Source organism: Cryptotermes secundus, unplaced genomic scaffold, assembly GCF_002891405.2.
Source record: "Cryptotermes secundus unplaced genomic scaffold, Csec_1.0 scaffold177, whole genome shotgun sequence".
In the NCBI taxonomy this organism is placed as follows: Eukaryota; Metazoa; Arthropoda; class Insecta; order Blattodea; family Kalotermitidae; genus Cryptotermes; species Cryptotermes secundus.
The window spans coordinates 441,097-460,319 of NW_019721003.1; the positions used below are offsets into that span (position 1 = coordinate 441,097).

General features: G+C 38.7%; 1 protein-coding gene and 1 long non-coding RNA gene across 2 annotated transcripts in view; one reads left to right on the top strand and one right to left on the bottom strand.

The window, feature by feature from the left end:
- Positions 1 to 4,196: 4,196 nt before the first annotated feature.
- On the bottom strand, positions 4,197 to 6,185 carry LOC111874671. The gene is made up of 2 exons (XR_002844603.2): positions 5,447 to 6,185; positions 4,197 to 5,199 (listed from the first exon to the last, which is right to left on the bottom strand). It is a non-coding gene; the product is annotated as an uncharacterized LOC111874671 (long non-coding RNA).
- Positions 6,186 to 6,285: 100 nt separating this feature from the next.
- LOC111874656 (GRB10-interacting GYF protein 2) overlaps positions 6,286 to 19,223 on the top strand; it is a 62,892-nt gene continuing 49,954 nt past the window's right edge. The window contains exons 1-2 of the mRNA XM_023870349.2: positions 6,286 to 6,335; positions 6,926 to 6,970. Of these exons, the coding sequence (XP_023726117.1) occupies positions 6,933 to 6,970 (38 nt within the window). The 5' untranslated portion in view covers positions 6,286 to 6,335; positions 6,926 to 6,932. The remainder of the gene's footprint in view (positions 6,336 to 6,925; positions 6,971 to 19,223) is intronic.

Below are 19,223 nucleotides of genomic sequence, written 5' to 3' on the forward strand. Positions count from 1 at the left end.
ACAGTCTTCTGGGTTGTAATGCCATAAGGTTTGGAGAAACCCCAGTGATTTGAAGGAACATAACTTTGTCTTCAGGGCTAAACAGTAAGCAAAGCAAGAAACCAGCATGAAGCAGGTGGCAAGCTGAGTTCATCTTTCCACCTACATTATGGTATACTTTTAGGCAGCATCTACACAAGCGCACAAAATGCATCCATTGTAGAAAGAAACAAGAGAGGCGAATGCTACGCTTTCTTCTGGCTCCATTGCAGACAAAAACTACGCACCGCATTCTGCAAGTGTGTGGTGTCCTCAGCAATGTCGGTCATAAAGTACGTTTGTTACAACAGATGCATTTTGTGCGCTCGTGTAGACGCTGCCTTAATAGTGTAACAGCAGTTGAAAATTCAACATGAAGTCTCATTTGTTAACTTTCACTCTGTTAAATACCCCTATTTTAACCTATAGTCCTTTCCAATTCTTTGTTACTTAATGATACGGTGAGGCCGCCATTTAACAATGTCTCCCACAAATAACATGGACAAGTAATCAATTGTCAACTGATTCCTTTATATAATATACTACACTTCACACATCCTGTATAAGCATGTTGATTTGCTGAAAAGTTTCTTGCAATGGTAACCCAAATTGCATTATTTCAGAGCTTTCATCTCACCATTAAACAAAACAAAAAAAAAACTGTGATTTTAGTTCACAAGTGAACTATACTGTTCTGGGACAATACCAAAACTTGTGTTTATTTACCATTAAATTCTTCAATCTATATAGAGAGGTTAGCAAAATTATAAAAGGAGAGTTATGTAACTTTGTGCTAAGTTTCTATGTAAAGTTTCCAATTATACAGTCTTTAGGTACACAAATGATATGAGACATAACCCAGCAGTAACCCTGATCTTTGTAATTTTCAACACAAAACCATTTCATACAAACATTTCTGGGAACTTTAATTATGTTTATCATAGATGGGGCAATCCAAAAGTTATCAAAATCTGAATTTTGCATGCGAATGGTTATGAGTACATCGAAATAGCGCTAGGTGTCTCCTCACAGATCCTTCTTGAATCAGTGTGGCAAGCGGCGTCGAGTTGAGTGGTTGGGTTTATTGTTGGTGAACGTATTTCCACTGTTGTGTTTCCGTGAGTTTGCGGTTTTGTGATGGCTGACCTGAGAGAGCAGCATGTCTGTATAAAGTTTTGTTTCAAACTTGGGAAAACCGCTGCAGAAACGCACCAAATGTTGAAGCAAGCTTTTGGTGAAAACAGTTTAGGCCAGACACAAACTTACAACTGGTATAAGCGTTTTAAAAGTGGCCAAACACTGACTGATGATGACGATCGTTCGGGACGGCCATCAACTGGCACCACACCAGAAAATGTCGCGGAAGTTAGGGATCTGATTCCGCAAGATCATAGACTGACCATCCGAGACCTCTGTAACACCTTGGGACTAAGTTATGGTACATGTCAACGAATTTTGTCAGAGGAACTGAACATGAGGAGGATTGCGGCGAAGTTTGTGCCACGACTGCTGCAAAATGAACAGAAGCAGCATCGCTTGGAAGTCTGCAGGGAACTTCAGCAACAGCTTCAAGAGGATCCAAACTTTCTTTCGAAGGTTGTCACTGGTGACGAAAGTTGGGTTTATGGCTACGACCCTGAAAGCAAGCAGCAGTCGTTGCAATGGAAGAGCCCTTCTTCACCTCAGCCAAAAAAAGCTCGACAAGTCGAGCAACATTAAGTCCATGTTGATCTGTTTTTTTGATATTAACGGGATTGTTCATAAGGAGTTCGTCCCTCCTGGTCAGACAGTCAATAAAGAGTTCTATCGCGATGTTCTAAGGCGTTTGAGGGACGACATGAGGAGAAAACGTCCAGAGAAGTGGCGCATGAACGACTGGGTACTCCACCATGACAACGCACGACCGCATATGGCTTACATTGTGCAGGAGTTTTTGGCTAAAAACAAGATGGCAGTTGTTTCCCACCCACCGTACTCACCAGACTTAGCTCCATGCGACTTCTTTCTCTTCCCCAAGATGAAAATCAAGTGGAAGGGGCGAAGATTTGATACAGCCGAGGAAATTCAAGGGGAAACACAGACGGTACTAAACACCCTAACAAAGAAATACTTCAAGGATGCATTTGAAAAGTGGCAGAAATGCTGGGATCGGTGTATGCGCTCCCAAGGGGACTACTTTGAAGGTGATGGTGCAGAATAAGATCTAGGTAAGATGTAATAGTTTTTATTACTATATTTCGGGAACTTTTGGATTGCACCACGTATTTCATACTTCTACTTATAGTACTGATCAGGTACTGCCACAAAGTGTAAAAAACGTTTCATAATGGCTGTCACTTTCTAAAGTAACCTTAACAGGGTCCTGCATTAAATAACACTATTTATATGGCAGCCATGTTTTTAAAGATTCCCTTGTTAACATCAGATAATGAATGCACATATGGGGCCTCAAACAGATGGAGGCACAAATAAGGAGATCTCTTTTATAGCAAAGACCTGGTTCATCCTGCTTGAATGAATGTATAAGATGTGGACCTTCTTGGTCCTTGCACCACGATCACAGTGATCTATTGTGCCTCCCCTTCTGATTATCCCCTCAACAATCCTGTGCTTTGAATGAAGTGTAGGATTTTGTACGTGGGGACGTAGAAATAGTCATTTGGTTCCATAAAATATTGACCCAAGTGGCGCAATCTTAAATAAGCTAAGGCCTCACATTCGCACAGGATATGTGTGGCTGTTTCATTTTCTTCTTGACACCTCTCACAAGTTGGACTGTTACTTAGTCCCAGTTTGAGGATATATGGAATACATATATCCAGTGCACATAATGTTTCTCAACACATTAAAAATGAACTCTTCATCAAGCACAACATTTCAATTGCTTCCCATTCATTGAATGTAACATAAACCCTTATTTATTAATGTTAGTTTGGTTAAGTTAGGCTGTTGGTGGTAGATGTTATTTGCCATTGCAAATTAGTTTCTTTGAACAGAGATCCAACTGGATTAAGATTCAGTTCCATTCTGTTCTGATTAAGTGGGTGTTAGATATAGATTGTATGCTATCAGATTTCTAGCTGCTAGAAATGGCATCAACTGCAGATTAGGTTAGATAAAATGAACAATCTTTATCTTTGATGTACCCTACTGTATCATTTCATTGCACTGTTTACATACAATTTACAACATAAATTTAACCTTAACTGACATTCTCCACAAGGATTTCAGTGATGAAGAGAGAAAGCTTTTCCTTAAGGTTCATTCATTCATCAGTAATCTGTCAAGACGACAGGTCCACAGTCTCTTCCAAAACAGTTCCTCCACTTGATGCGATCTAGAGCTTTCTCCTTCAAATGAAATATCTCGCATACATGGTATCTCTGGTTTTGGAAAGAGACTATCCAGGAAAAGTGATAATGTGGTAGTTTTTCCATTTGCTTTCCACATCGCAGTACAACAGCCGTTCAAACCACTCTGGTCACGCCTGTTGCTATACGAACNGCCGGAAGCAGCGTCATCAGCAGCGACTTGAAGCACAGAGTAAATAATGCTCGTTCCTTAAGGTAACAGAGGTTTATGTTTCATGTTTGTGATTGTGTAAGTAACTGTATGTAGAAGCTGATAGTTACACGGCTAGTCAGAAGTTCCCAGTCATACAGAATGTGAAGGTTCATTACCATGTAGACAAGAGATCACCAGTGGATTCTATCCTGAGCCAGTTGAATCCAGTCCATTTCCTCACACATTTCTTTAAGACTCATTTTCCCTTCTTATATTCTCCTTTGAATTTTTTCAAAAATAAGTTCTGAATGTTTGTCTTATCTCCCACACATGCTGCATGAGCCATGAAAGCCATATTAATATTCTCCCTAGGTCTTCCAAGCTTTCTGAGTGAAATTTCTGCATTTCACATCTCTCCGAAGTGTGCTCATCTCATCACTGACTAGAACGATAATTATGGAACTGTCTCTATCCTCCTCATAGGTCCCACATTCTAATATATTGTTCTACATCAGACTGACATAAAAAAATATCTAAAACAACTTTTGGTACATATGGAAGTTATAGTTCCCACTGTATTTTTCAGTCATTCATTTATCTGTATTCCATGGATCCTTACAAGGCTACAAGACCAGTGGATATAGGAATAATCAAAGACAACAAGACAAGTTCCATCAATTATAGAAATACAAATTTATTATACTTAATCCATAACAATCACACATGTTATCCAAGACAAATCATGAGTAAATCATTAAACAATTATAAAACATATATGTAAAAGCATGCAACATACTAATATCAAGCAAGACTACAATAATCAAACATAAAAATATACTACTAGGCGTCCAGCATATAACAGACAAAGATCTTTAATTAATATTGAAGTTAAAATATTCTTGCAATGAGGAAAATGAATTTAAAAGTAGAAATCTTTTTAAAGAAAATCTAAATTGTTCTGTGTCATGAGCCAAGTTCTTTATGCTAGAAGGAAGATTATTAAAAACCTCTATTACAAAATAGTATGTTCCTTCTTGAAATACTGTTAAAGTACATACTGGATAATGGTAATGTGTCTTGTAATAATGCTATGAATCTCAGAATTAGATTTAAATTGTTCTCTGCTCTTGACCATAAATAACAAAAAGAGAAAATATGGACTGTGACTGGAGGGGCAAAATTTTCAGTTTCATAAACAATTTCTCTACTTCTAGAATTAGTACTAATTCTAATTACTCTTTTCTGTAGCCTAAAAGTATGAACACTATGGGGAGAATTGCCCCAGAAAATTATACCATAAGACATAACAGAATAAAAATATGAGAAATAAATCACTCTTACTGTTTCCTGTGATATATGAGGTTTAACAGCCCTGACTGCATAATAGGCCAAACCTAATTTAGACATAACCCACTCAACATGTCCTTTCCATGACAATATACTGTTGATAATTAATCCAAAAAATTTGGTATTAGTAGATTTAGCAAACTGGTTGTTACCATAGTCAATATGCATATTCACTTGATAGCTATTCTTAGTCAAAAATTGTATAAAATATGTTTTATCAACATTCAGTGTCAATAAATCAGCTTTAAACCAATCATTATATTTTAAATAGTTGAATGTTGTTTTCATAATCTAGAGGGCTGCTACTCATGATAATTATTCTGGTGTCATCTGAAAAAAGAGGTTGTTGAAAATATACAAGTAATCTAGTAACTCTTTAATGACAATCTATGTTATACTAATGCCATGCCCTCAAAAATGTTGTAGAAAACATATAAGAGCAAGATCAATAACATTTTGATCCTTTCACAGAACGTGATGTAAAATGTACACATGAAAAAGTAATGCAAATAAAACTGGATTGTAGGTGGTACAAAACATGAAATTCTTTAGCTCAGATGAAGTAGCATCTACTCACCTTTCTGGACAGGTACCAGGTCAGGTTGCCATGGCACATCCATTTGGGCATTCTGCTGAAAATGCACCAGCACAGTTCTCGAAACTGTTGACAGTTTAATTCTGTCCAGCTTTGGTTATGTGGGCCTTGGCATCAGTAAGAGATTCAGCCTAGCAAAAATGGTCTTGGTAAATTCTTGGCTCCCTCACCCAAACACAATTTGGGTATCATACACTGAACGGGTTAAAGGGCTTTCCATTCTACTTTCATGTCACAAGGGATAATCTCCCTGATAACGTCCAGTTTATACCAAATCTTGTCTTGATGGGCCCCTTCCCACCATTGCCCTTAACGAACACACGTGAAGGAACGCGTAATAATGCTGATGGTTCCTTCAAACTCTTAAGACATTTGGTGTAAACTTCGGCCTCCTTAACAATCCCACGATTAGGCAGACCTGTCTACTAAGTCAGACCTTACCTACACATCTAGCACAGATCAACTGGTGGAATTTTCTAAATCTTTGCAAGTTACGCAATCCACAAAGTGAACGTAGTGATTTCGTATGAACACCTGTTACAGTACAACATAAAGTGCAATTAATTCCGTTTGAAGAATTCTGCACCTTCGGATCTTCGAAATAGTACTGGGCAGCCATTATTACCAATTCAAGTTTTGAAATGATGGTTTAATTAGGCCACGTTCACCAATAACTTATATATACCTCCATCCTCCGACCATTTTCATGCCGTACAGCTGATTTTGTAAACAGAACTACAAAGCTGAAAATATATTTCTTCCGATTGGTGAAATTTAATACGTAACGTAAAATCTGCGCATGCGTCATAGTCAATATTTCGGCCATATTGGTGTGTGGTATTCGTTCGCCCAGTGTTCTGAAGATAAGAAGGTATTTGTAATTGTAATATATATTCTCCGAACATATGTTTTGTTCCCTCTCCGTGTATTCGGATGACCGGATATACTTTTATAAGCCTAATGTCAATACTTGTCATCAAAAGACAAAAGAGTTCATTGAAGTTTTGTGGGATTGCCACTTTGGCTTCGTTCTCTATGTGGCCTCGGCTAAATGGCAAATTATATTGTATTTGACTGGTATTTGAATTTGTTTATGAAATACTGTATTTGCAAAGACAATGAATAACACATGCCTTGATATTTGCGTTTGTACCATTTTTCTCCCACATGTATGCATGATTGTTTATGATATATGGAAAGATCATGTCGTTACCTATATTTTAGTTCTTTACGCTTGATGTTAATTCGGCGAGTCTGCGTGTGTACCATGCGTGATTAGAGGTTCATGAATGGTAACACACCATATGCTAGGTGTTTCTCATTGTCTACTGCCGCAAGGAAACGAATTTGCTTATATCCAATGACCTGTCCATTCATATCTAATGTGGATTATATTTAACTCATGCCCTAAATGTTGAGAGGTTAAATAGGCCTAATTTTCCCATTAAATTCCAATTTCAGGCAGTTTATGAAGATGACTGACTCCATGAAGTTTGGTCCAGAGTGGTAAGCAGTTTGACCTACCTTGTTTAATAAGAACCTTAGAAATTTCTCATGCTTTTGATATCGGGAAGCCCAGTCATTTGAATTTTTATTCACAGACTTTTATGCCGAATGATTGACTGTGAAAAGAATTATGAGCGTCATCTAAGAAAATGTTTATAAGCATGTTTTTTTTTTTGTTTTTTGTTTTTTTTTGTTTCGTTTTTTTGTGATATACTTAACTGAACTTTAATGTACTGTCACTTAAGAGTGTTGAGTGAAGTGGTGGGTTGTCAGTGAGTGTAAGTACCCCATTATTAATTCTAGGATTTGAGACTATCACAGCAAAGACCATGAATATTACAATTCTGGGATATAATGCCATGCAGTTGGCAGTTGGTGTGTTCTGCTTGAAGGGTGTGTTAGGTAGGAATGTTTCTTCTTAACATGTTAGATTCAGGTTTGAGTAAGTCACCAGTTTGTTAAGGCACTTGAAGATTTAGTAAAGAACATTTCTTCTTTCTCCTATACCATTCTGTGTTAGCTGTATATCCCATATAATGTCACTATGATGTATAAAATAGCCCAGATATTCAGGGTGTTCTGCTGCTAAATATGATATACAATTCAGGAGGATATATTGTTAAATTTATCATGTGCTTCTAGCTATGGTAGCTACATAAGTCATTGTTTTGAATGTATAAGTTTCATTTATATGCCAGTATCACTCATTACTCATTGAGCTGAGCCCTTCTTGAGAAGCTGCCAGTTTTGCAGCTCTCAGAAACTTACCAGAATTTTGTGGCACCTGAAGCTTCATTACCATTTTCACAAGAGCCCCCCCGACTGGTCCCTGTCCTGAGACAGATCAGTCCAATCCATACCATTCCATCCTTTCTCTTTAGGATACATCTTAATGTTGTCCACCCACTTATGTCTTGGTCTTCCCAGTCGTCTCTTTCCTTCTGGCTTTCCCACCAATATCCTATATTCCTTCTTCTTCTTCTTCTTCTTCTCCTCCCTCATTTGTGCTACATGCCCTGCCCATCTCCTCCTCCTTGACCTGATCATTCTAATTATACTTGGAGAAGAGTACAACTTATGAAGCTCCTCATTGTGCAGTTTTCTCCAACCTCCTGTCACTTCATATCTCTTCGGCCCAAATATTCTCCTCAAGACCCTGTTCTCAAACACCCTCAGTCTGTGTTCCTCCCTTAATGTCAGAGAACAAGCTTCACACCCATCTAGAACTACAGCCAAATGATAGTTTTGTATATTCTAATTTTTATGTTTTTAGACAGCAGACTAAAAGACAAAAAGTTCTGGACTGAATGGTAGCAAGCATTACCCTACTTAAGTCTCCTCTTAATTTCCTCCTGAATAAGATTCTAATTTGTGTGGGTTGCCTTTCGGTGTTTGGTGTTTATATGTCAGTATACTGTTTATAACATATTTCATCAACATTTTGTTTGTATCATTCATTGCATATGCTGCTGTTGTGCTTCTCTGAGGTGAGTGATTTTTCTCTTGTATTATGTGACTATTCTCGAGTGCAGTGTAAGGATACCAGGAATTCAAAATTTATAAATGAATGCATTGAACATTGGACTGAAATCTAAAGTATTGAATAATTGCTAATACCATCCAGTGTGATTCAATTTGCAGATATGCATAGCTATATCTATATAAATAGCTACAAATTGAATGACACTGGACAATGTTAACAATTATTCTATAATTTTGTTTGCTAGTGTGTTGGACCAGAGTGAATAGAGTTAAGTTTATGGAAAAATCTCTTAGTTTATAAATGCTAACTCAACAAAATGTCTGTGCTGTGTTGCTGTTCTCTCTGAGAAGTTTGAATTTTGTATCATTTTAACATTACTTTCTACTAAATACTTCTTTCTTATCAGTAGAGAGAGGCTGAATGGATTAGTGGTACCAGAGACTGTAGTTTAGAATGGACTGTAACTAACAAATGTTGAAATATTCATTATTCACTGATAGTATTTTGCTTTAAGTGTATACTCAAATTATGCCACTTCACAACTTTTAGCTTTATGCTCCCAGCTTATGTTTGAGTTCTGGAATAGTGATTCTAATTTATAGTCTAAACTCATGTTTCAGTGTTTCATTTATTTCAGATATTCCATTGTATGAATTTAAGTTTGCTACATTAACACTAACCCTCTGTCTGTTCACCGAAAAAAAAATATTTATAATTTTTTGTGCCTGTACACACCAGAGGCAGTAAACATCTGACTTTGCACCTTTCATGCTTTTGTTTTCAGTTGTCACAAATTACTGTGCAGATAGTGCAGATATAAGATTCCCTATCCATTATTCAGGTTATTTATAAGAAGCATTTGATAGGCTGAATTAAAAGGAAATCCCATCGGTGGACCTCATTGGTATCTTCACAAGGTAACTCATCTGAATATCACAAAGATAATAATGGTGCTTGAGATACCTTGTTGGAAACAGCCAAATGAGGAATTTATATGTCAAATGAACAGTTTATTCACATGAAACATGTTTCATAAATTTCTGAATAGACCATCATATGAATTTTAATTTTATATGCCCATCTCAAATTCGAAATTATTGTAGCCATAATTTTATAAAATTGTACTGGTATAAATAGGGGACATGCGTTACCGTGCTTGGTTGAGTGACTGTGTTACAAGCTGGAAAGTCGCAGGTTCTAGTCCCAATGAGGTGGATTTTTTCAATTTACCTAACTCTTCTAGCTGCAGTATGACCATGAGATCGACTCAGCCTCTAACAGAAATGAGTACCAGGCATTTTTCTGGTTGTAAAGAGTGGCTGGCACATAAGATTGACAACCTCACCACCATCTGTGAGCTGGTTGTCTAGAAAATGTGGGATCCTCAACCTCTCACAACCATATGGGCCTTCATGGCCTGCTACAGGGATCGCTTTGCCTTTATACTGGTATAAACAGCAAAACTAGGTGCGCCGTGCCATAGCTCAACCGGTTAGTTGCGGGTTTCCCATCACAGTGGCCCAGGTTCGATCTTGGGTCTGGTCAAGTGGGATTTGTGGTGGACAAAGTGGCGCTGGGGCAGGTTTTCTCCGAGTACTTTGGTTTCCCCTGCCAATCTTCATTCCACCAATTGCTCCACAATCACCCTCACCTATCATCTGGGGCTGGTACAATAGGCCAGAAGTGGCCGCAGTACAAGGGACTTAGTCCCACCCCACTAGTAATAAAAAAAAAATAAAAAACTCTAGATTTGCCCCTTTCTCACAAAGGATGCTTAAAATAATCCGTTGGTCTGAAAGACTGATCTTAAGGACAGTTTGTGGGACAGAGAGAGAAAGTAGCCAGAGGAGAAGCCGGCACAACATGAGTTGCAGTTCTGATGTAAAAGTTAAGGTGGTTCAGCTGAGATGGCCCACACATGTTTCCAAAATAGATAAACATATTAATTGTTGGTAAACCGGAAGGGAGAAGAGACTAAGGTAGACCAAAACTCAAGTGGCTAGATAATACAGAAAATGTGAAAAGCATTAGAGAGACAGAGGTCTGGAAAAGACTGGCAGAGAAGGGCAAAGCCCATGCCAGGTTGTGGTGCCAGGATAAAGACTGCAGACTTGCATTTGATAGGCTATCCCAATTCAGGATTCGTGTGGCTTTCTTAATTCCCTCCATGTGAATACTATGGTACTAACTTCAGGTAGTATTTTCTCTTCATTCTTGATAATGTTCATATCTCATTCAGTACTATGTAACATCTACAGTTGATACAGGAACATTAAATAACTAAGAGTCAGTTACTGATTGTTTACACATATTTAACCCTACATTGTAAACCCTCTTGGGGGGGGCAGTTTATTCCTTCATACAAGGTGTGGCAGTAAAGAACCCGGATTACTTTTATGACTCATTTCCGGCCACGTCATTNGTGCTGTCTTGTGGCCACGTCCTCTTGGATAAGATGATAACGCATTACAGAATGATCAAATTGAGGTTATGTTCATGCTTGAAATATGTTTCCAGTAATGCCACTTAACAAACTTAGCGTTACAAAAACTGATGAAAATAGTGTCCTGCAACATTCAAGGCCATAATGACATAACAAATGCTGTGATGCATTGAAGTCTGCCTTTCTTTAATTTCTAGAATAACATTCTGAAGTCTGCACTGTTAATAGATAACTCCTGTAGACGTTATGTTTCAAGTTCCACCATAGATGTTAAAAAAGACTGCACTGTCAGATCTGGGGAATGCGACAGCTGTAGTCCTCTGTTGATAATTAATTTATTAATAGAGTCGGTAGATCTATTGAATTATCTAAGATGTTTGTGAACTTAAGGAGAGACACACTGATATATTGGGTTTTTGGACTATCCATCGTCCTGGTTTTTAAGATAAAAACCCAATATATCAGTGTGTTATACACCATCGTCAGAATCCTATAGTAACTACTTAAGGAGAGACAGTACGACCTATCACTGCAATGACAATTTTGTTATATTAAGATACTTTTTTTAAACAGCTGCACGTTCTGCGGGTTTGAAAGTTGGTACACAATATTTATACGGGTTCTGCATCAGTGGATTATTACTCATAGTAACATACAGTGAGGACAGAGTATCCATAGGCTAGCCAGCTGGAAGTTTGTTCTCCCACATGTCCTGTCACCTGATGCTAGCTGGTTTATGTTGATAGTCTGTGTGTTTAGTTTTTAGTCATCCTTGAGATTCTTACATTGCCACTGTTATGAAATACGGTGTTCAGAAGTGAAGTGTTGGAAGAGACCTTTACTGACTGAAGAAGAACATAATGACACTGGTGCTTGATAGAACAGGCCAGAAGAGGTAGTTATGTCTTTCAGTTCTTCAGTGTGAGTTAGCAAAAATTAGAGCTTAGTAGAGCTTGTGGAATGCAGTTGTTGAAGTTATGGCCTTACAGAACTACAGCCGTACATAGACTTTTGCCTTCAGATTACAAAACAAGAATTCAGTTTTATAAGTGGTTTCAGGAATTGGTGTTCAATGAACATCTTCACCGAGAACTTATGTTTTATTCTGACAAGGTATAGTTCACTTTAAGTGACTGCATAAAGAGCTATACTAGCAGACATTGGAGCACAGTAAATGTTAATGCTCTTCATGAAGTGCCTCTGTATGATTTGAAAGTTGGGGTTTGGTATGCAGTTTCACTTAGTGGGGGGTGGAGTCAAACTGGGTCCACTAAGCACTGCGGCCACTGACTGGCCTATTGTAGCCTGCCCCAGGTGATTATGATGATGGAGAATTTGGTGGAATGAAGATTGGCAGGGGAACCGAAGTACTCGGAGAAAACCCGCCCCAGCGCCACTTTGTCCACCACTAACCCCACTTGACTAGACCTGGGATCAAACCTGGGCCGCCGTGGTGGGAAACCAGCGACTAACTGCTTGAGGTTAGTAAATTCTGAATTTTATGTGAAATTGATTTTGTTGCCCTTCTTTGATCAACTGACTAATGATGAAAATTTGTGTGGCCACAAACAAAGGATGGATTGAACCTTTCTAATTTATGTATACATATACCTTAAATACAAGTATCATGATGTACACTTACAGGCAAGCAGAAGCAGTCATATAAATAAATATATGGTCACAACCTTTTCAGTAGCAAAAGATGGTAGCGAGAAGTATTGAGAAAGAAATTAGACAGATAACATAGTTATGGATGAGGAATTTATTAGTTGTGGACAGAATGCCATATAGCAAGTTACTAACAGTTTGAAAAAGGTATTCAAAGAGTCCGCCAATTCCCTCAGTTCATAACTGAGCACTGTTGTGCCAAGAATTTCTTGTCTGCTGAATGGTGTCAGCCATGTTGCATACTGTCATCCAAGCCACTTGAGTGGCATTCCATGCCTCATCCCATATGTTATGTTCTTTTGCATAAATAGTGCCCTTCGGAAAGCCCCACAAGTAGAAGTCTGCGCAGATGATTTTGGTGGCCACACTACTGGCCCATTTCATCCTAGCCATTGATTTGGGTAGTATCTGTCCAAATACCACATCACATAGCTAGAAGAATGGGCAGGAACCTCATCACACCATACACACTTTGTGTGCCTCATTGCCAATGTTACATTTTCTGGTAGTTGTAATACTTGTTCTGATATAAACTGTAAATTTGAGTTCCCCAGTTTTTAAGGTGGTAGCTTAAAAGAGTCTGGGAGGAAATCACCAATTTTCCCTGCCCAAACATTTATTGTGGGGCATGCAGTAGCATAGTGGTTGAGGTGCTACTCTACAAGCTAGAAGGTCGCGGGTTCAAATCCCAATGAGGTCATTAGATTTTTTTTCAGTTGACCTAATCCTTCCAGCCGCACTAGGCCCTGGGGTTTACTCAGCCTCTAACAGAAATGAGTACCAGGAATTAATTAAATAATTTTCCTGGAGAGTAAAGCGCGGCCAGTGCGTAAGGCTGACAACTTTACCGCCATCTTTGAGCCGATTGTCTAGATAATGTGGGACCCTCAACGTCTCGCAACCCTATGGGCCTTCACAGCCTGGTACAGGGATAGCAAAAAAAAAAAACATTTATTGTAAACTGATGTATGAGCCAAATTGTGCTGGTTATATGTATTCAAAATCCCATTCTTTGTGAAATATGCTTCATTCATCAACAACACTCAACTGAAGAAGATTGGAGATGCAGCATTGTGGTTCAGTAGCCATTTTATAGAAAGCTTTTTAACACTCATTATTATTATTATTATTATTATTATTATTGGAGGGGGTGGGTTTCCCCATGCACCACGACCAGTTTGATCTATTGTATGTCCCCCTGTGCTATTCTACCTGTCTCTATACCCTACCGGTACTGGCGCGTGCCATCAGTCCTGACTCAGCCAGCAAGTTCGGACTCTACGGGCTCAGCGGTATCTAGATGCTCCCCCCATCTACCAGAGGCGTTAGAGACTATTGTTGGGTGGGAAATGTCCTTACAAATTTGGCTCAGCGGTCTCCTTGAGACATGAGGTTCTTTTACGTGCCGTAAAGCTACAACACGGGACCCATGGCTTAAAGTCCCTCCCGGAGGACTTGTTCCCTGAATTTTTCCGTCCTTAAAAATTCCACGACCTCCGCTGGGTTTGAACCCGTGTACCTTGAGTCATGAGGTGTTTTAACACTCATAATCCAACATCAGCTGCACAGCTTGAACATGCTGTATGTAGAATGCATGCAGCAGCTGATCATGCAACACCCTCATCACTGTTTGCTAGGAAATATGATGAGTCATTCGCCTTGTACTAGTATTAGGGGATGATGGTATGGCATGCAGAACATTTTCCGCATTGGTGCTCGTGCAACTCCATGGTCTGCCACCATTCATCGTATCAGGATGCTGTTTTTCACAGATGTCCCAGAGAAATGAATGTCCTGCATTTTACATGCTATCGTTGCAGATACCTTTCAGTGTACACACACGCAGTGGCTGCAATTATATTCTGGTTCTCCAAGCACTAACATCCTATCTATCAGTTTCTTGTTTGGAGCAGTTTTTTTCAGTTTGTCATGATCTTGAGGTTATTTTCACTGCTGTTTCACTCAACACCACTTCACTAGTGTGTTCTTGCATTCACTAACTTGTGTCTTTTGAGATGCAGTGTTTTACCATACACAGACACTACATGCCACTTCCCTCACACAGACTCAACTGAACTGCTTTCTCCTTGCCTCACAGAAACAGTTTCTTACAAGTCACATTTGTAGAAAAGTTCAGAGCACATGCAAGGGATGAGATGCACCACATGTCTGGAAGATGTGTGAGAAGGTCTGGAAACTTTAAGAGGGGAGTGTATGCTGACTGACCCACTTCCCCCCCCCCCACTTGCACTCAGTCCACAACACTGCTCTGTCTGAAAGGCAACTCAATCTGAGTAGTGTCTAGGTATGGGGCCAGTGAGTCTAGGTGGACCACCCATCATCTTCACCCTAGAATGGCACTAGATCACAAGTACATGCACTACTTCCTTGTTTCATATGATCACCATGTAAGGTCCTTTCCAAGATGGCTGCAGCTTAGATGCCCATTCTTAAACCAGGAAAACAAGTCATAAACTGTGGATTTCTTTAGTGCAGTATCACCGTGAACTGGCTGCAGGGCTGATAGCTTCTCTGAAGCAGATTTTCCCAATTTGTACATGAACTTGATGTTCGCACGCTGTTCGAACTGCGACATTGCGCCGAATGACCAACACTCATGTCTAATTCAAATGGAAGAGTAACGACACTGCACACTGAAACCTGTCCCAGACCTGTTGTGCCTGCAAGCAGACATGCTCAGCTTCCCACCACAACAGTGTGTACGCTATCTTGTTGCTTGTTCTCCGTCTGCAGGGGAATTCCGGGAACTTTTATGACTGCCCTATGTATACACACTTGGTTGTCAACTTACAACCACAAAAAAAATGAAAAATAGAAGATGATTAAAATGTAAAAGTTTTTAAAAATAAATTATAAAGATGATAAAAAGATTAGAAAAGTTAAAAAATACTGTACTTCTTTTGGCTTATTTTGGACTTCATCCATCATCTAGTATGTAAAAGACAAAAGACCACCACATTTCGGAGACTGGATCTGTCTCCGTATTCAGGAGGGTAGGGAAGGATAATCCTACTCAGTTGGGCCCGTTAGAAAGAGCTAGTCTCAATCACTGTTAATAAATATATGGCCGACATACGACCTGTCAGTCAGAATGAAAATCTGTCGTAAGTCAACCAAGTGTATTGTGTGTGTGTTTGTATATATATATATATATATATATATATAGGAATAGGTTTGGTTATTGAACTACTGATATGGATCCATATCAGTGCAACGTGTCATATTATATAATAGAAAATTTGCCTCAAGTTGGTAAGTATTACAATTAAAATAGTAGATAAACATAAGATAAAAGATGAAATAAAAAAATGAAATATATACCATATATCAAGATACATTATGTGATATAAGTATTGAATATATTACAGAAAATATTAAAAATACTTAAAAATATTTTAAAGTTGTTCAAAACTATTAAGTATGGTAGATTAAGAATATGTATGTCAAAAGAATTCTAATGTTCCAATGCTACAGTGTAGAATTGGGCATGTTATGTCATTTGTAGATCTTTGTTGTTAGGAGCTTTCTACATAGTAAGCCCAGTTGTGGAGTCCAGAGGCAACTTTCTATGATGTACGGGTTATGCGAGATGTATTAGGAGTTCATATTTCTGATATGTATCATTATATGATCAAAAAATATGACATGTCTGTTTTATCTGGGCATATATATCTTCAGTGTATTCTACCTGTGTATTGGTTCCATGTAGACTGAATAGTCTACATGGATGCTCTTTAGGCAAGCAAGAAGACCCTCCATGAAGTTGTTCCTCATTTTGCTGCTTGGTAGTACAATCAAGTATGTCCTGGACCATTTACTGGTTCACTGGATGACTCCCAATGGCACTTCATCTCTCATCATCTCTGTCTGTCACTTATGGTCTTCATATCAGTTTGTTTCAGTTCACTGCTCTTTCACTGAACATCTCTGCATTTATCTCTTCTTCCACTCACTGAGTTGCACCTGACAGTGGCTTTGTTTCACCACACATTATCTCTGCATTCTGCTTCCTCCAGACAGACTCTAACTGAACTGTCATCTCCATGCTTCTGACCAGAATTTTATAAAAGTTATATTTCTAGAAATGAACAGTGCAAATGCTAGAGACAAGGCACGGTACATTTCTGGATGATATGAAAAGGAGGAGGAGGCTTACGTGTGCTGGCATGTGATCCTTTTCCCCCCTGCATTTAGTCTGCAAACATTATGTTCAGATCTGTGGTTAGTTGTGTAATGAATTGTGTGTATGACTTTCTAAAATTGGATACTTTGTGCTATGTGTATGGACAGTACAGAATGAAATTGTAACTTGAGCCCATAACAATACCAACAAGACAAGGCCCTCATTTATTTTACTATAATTTTGTGTCATTTGGGAGATGAGAGTAAAAGTTGGGCTACACCTGTGTCTACTGTACAACTTGTTACATTAATCTTGTACATTGGCAAAGGAGTATATCATTCCCTATTCACACTGTCTTTCTTAAAAATTGGTACATCTTATGAAAATTTTGTCATCGTTGTGGAACAGTATGCATACAGTTGAACTGTTGACTGTATTGAAGCAGTGCCACATAAATGAAATTTGCCAATTCCTGTTTTGCCTGCTCACTGGTAAGAGATAATTCAGATCTTGATGACAAAGAACCAGACAGCAGAGAAAATACTTCAGTTCAAAACTATATCCCATTGATTTACCAGGAGCCACACCTAATAGAGTGAAATTCTTTCGAGTACTGATAGAAATCCACAGATTGTTGGCTTCTCAGACAAAATAGTTGGTCTGTCCTCTTACCTCAGGTCCATGAAGATAGGACTGCTAGTGGAACCAGTAAACCTACAGCCTTAACATATTATGACATGGAGACCCATTACCAAGTAACAGCTGTATAAACAGGTGTCAGTACAACAGCCGTTGCTGGGGAACAGCTCATTGACACATTTCTTTCCCTGACAGTGAATTAACACAATACTGGAAGAGATGTTTTCTGTGCGGTCCTTACTTAGGCTATGTAGTGAGAACTAGTTGTTCATTTGTAAGTTGAGTCAGTTGAGAGTTGCAGTTGTGAGAAGTGAGAAGCTGGTATGTGAGGCCAGGGACAGTTCGGGAGCCCAGAGGAAGGGGAATGTCTGCTGTTGGAGGCCGCTACCAAACAATGGATAGTGAAGACTGGGAATATGTTATGTGTGCTGTAGTTACAGTTATCTGTGGAATGCGTAATCCAGTGAGACTGTCATATTTATTGGTAGTTACAAGCGTAAGTGTCCAATAAATCCAGTTATCAATCCACACCCCGTCTCTAGCCACAGTCACTTGATGCTATAAAAAAATGAACTTGCCAGGATTCCATCACATGCTGGAAATATTCTCTGTCTTTCTACATGCACTCCTATCACCTCCATTAAAGTTTTCCATCACTTGTTGCAGCTCTTGGGAAATGGAGAAAACTTGGTTTTAGATATCTTAAGGTTCTACAGTTGTGTAAGGGTTTGCTTTGTAGACTTTTTGCTTAATGGTTCTCCAGAAATTAAAGTCACATGAATTGAGGTTGAGGGAGTGTGCTGGCCACTAACCACTCATAACTTTTCTCAAACTTTACATGGGTGTCTGAAATAGTAAAGTTATGTTGGAAGAATGCATATCAGTGTTAATTTTTTAGTTGCTCAAAAATTTGGTTAGGATCTGCTCCATGTACATTTAAGGGTTAATTGTTTTTCATAGACAATTGGTCCAGTTATCTGTCTCTGCTCATACAGCATCATGTACCAATTTTAGAATTGTGTAGTGGAACCTTGTGTCAAAATCTGAGATTGTGTGAACTTCAGTTTATGCTGCGGTGCAATGAATATAGTCGTTGCATAAGCGAAAACAAGCTTTATGCAAAAATAAAATCAGATGGGGTGAATTTCACTATCATGAACAGACTTGAGGATCCAAAATTGTCTCCTTTCTGATATACGCAGTGAAGGGGCTACAGGTGAACAGAACTTGGTTCACGTAGTTGAAATGTCTTTGTATGGAATTGTAATGACTTCAGTGGAAGATACTGTTTTGAAGAGAGGCAGCCCTTCCACAAGATAGTGATTTATCATTAGAAATGTCTTGTTGGTGTATGCAGAGGGCCCAGAATTTTGAATCTGTGTGGGTGATGATAGGATAGATTTTGAACAATTTTTGAGGCCCTTCAATTATATCATTGGAATTGTGGTATGTGAAATTCATGGCTCTGTAGATGCTTCAAAATCTATCCAGGGAAATGACAGCAAAAATGGACATGGGTACTAACTGATTCATAAGAAGTACAGTCTGACACTCAGCTTCTCTACGATCCTTATAAGCATGAACAATTCCTTCTGCTATCACGGACTGCCAGTAATTTACTCTGGACTGCTCAGAAAAAATATTGCCTCTAGAATTTCTGAATTGCTGTGCATAGCTGTTAGACTCATCTGCAATTTTCTGTACCAGATCCATATTAGAAATTGATCAAATATATGCACAGTGTCAGTTACATCCTATGCACAATTTTCAGGTCCACACATTCCAGTAAAATCTTCACTTAGTCTGTTATAATGGTCGATATCACCCAACAGAAAATGGTCATTCACACACTCATCACCATCATTATCTCCACAGT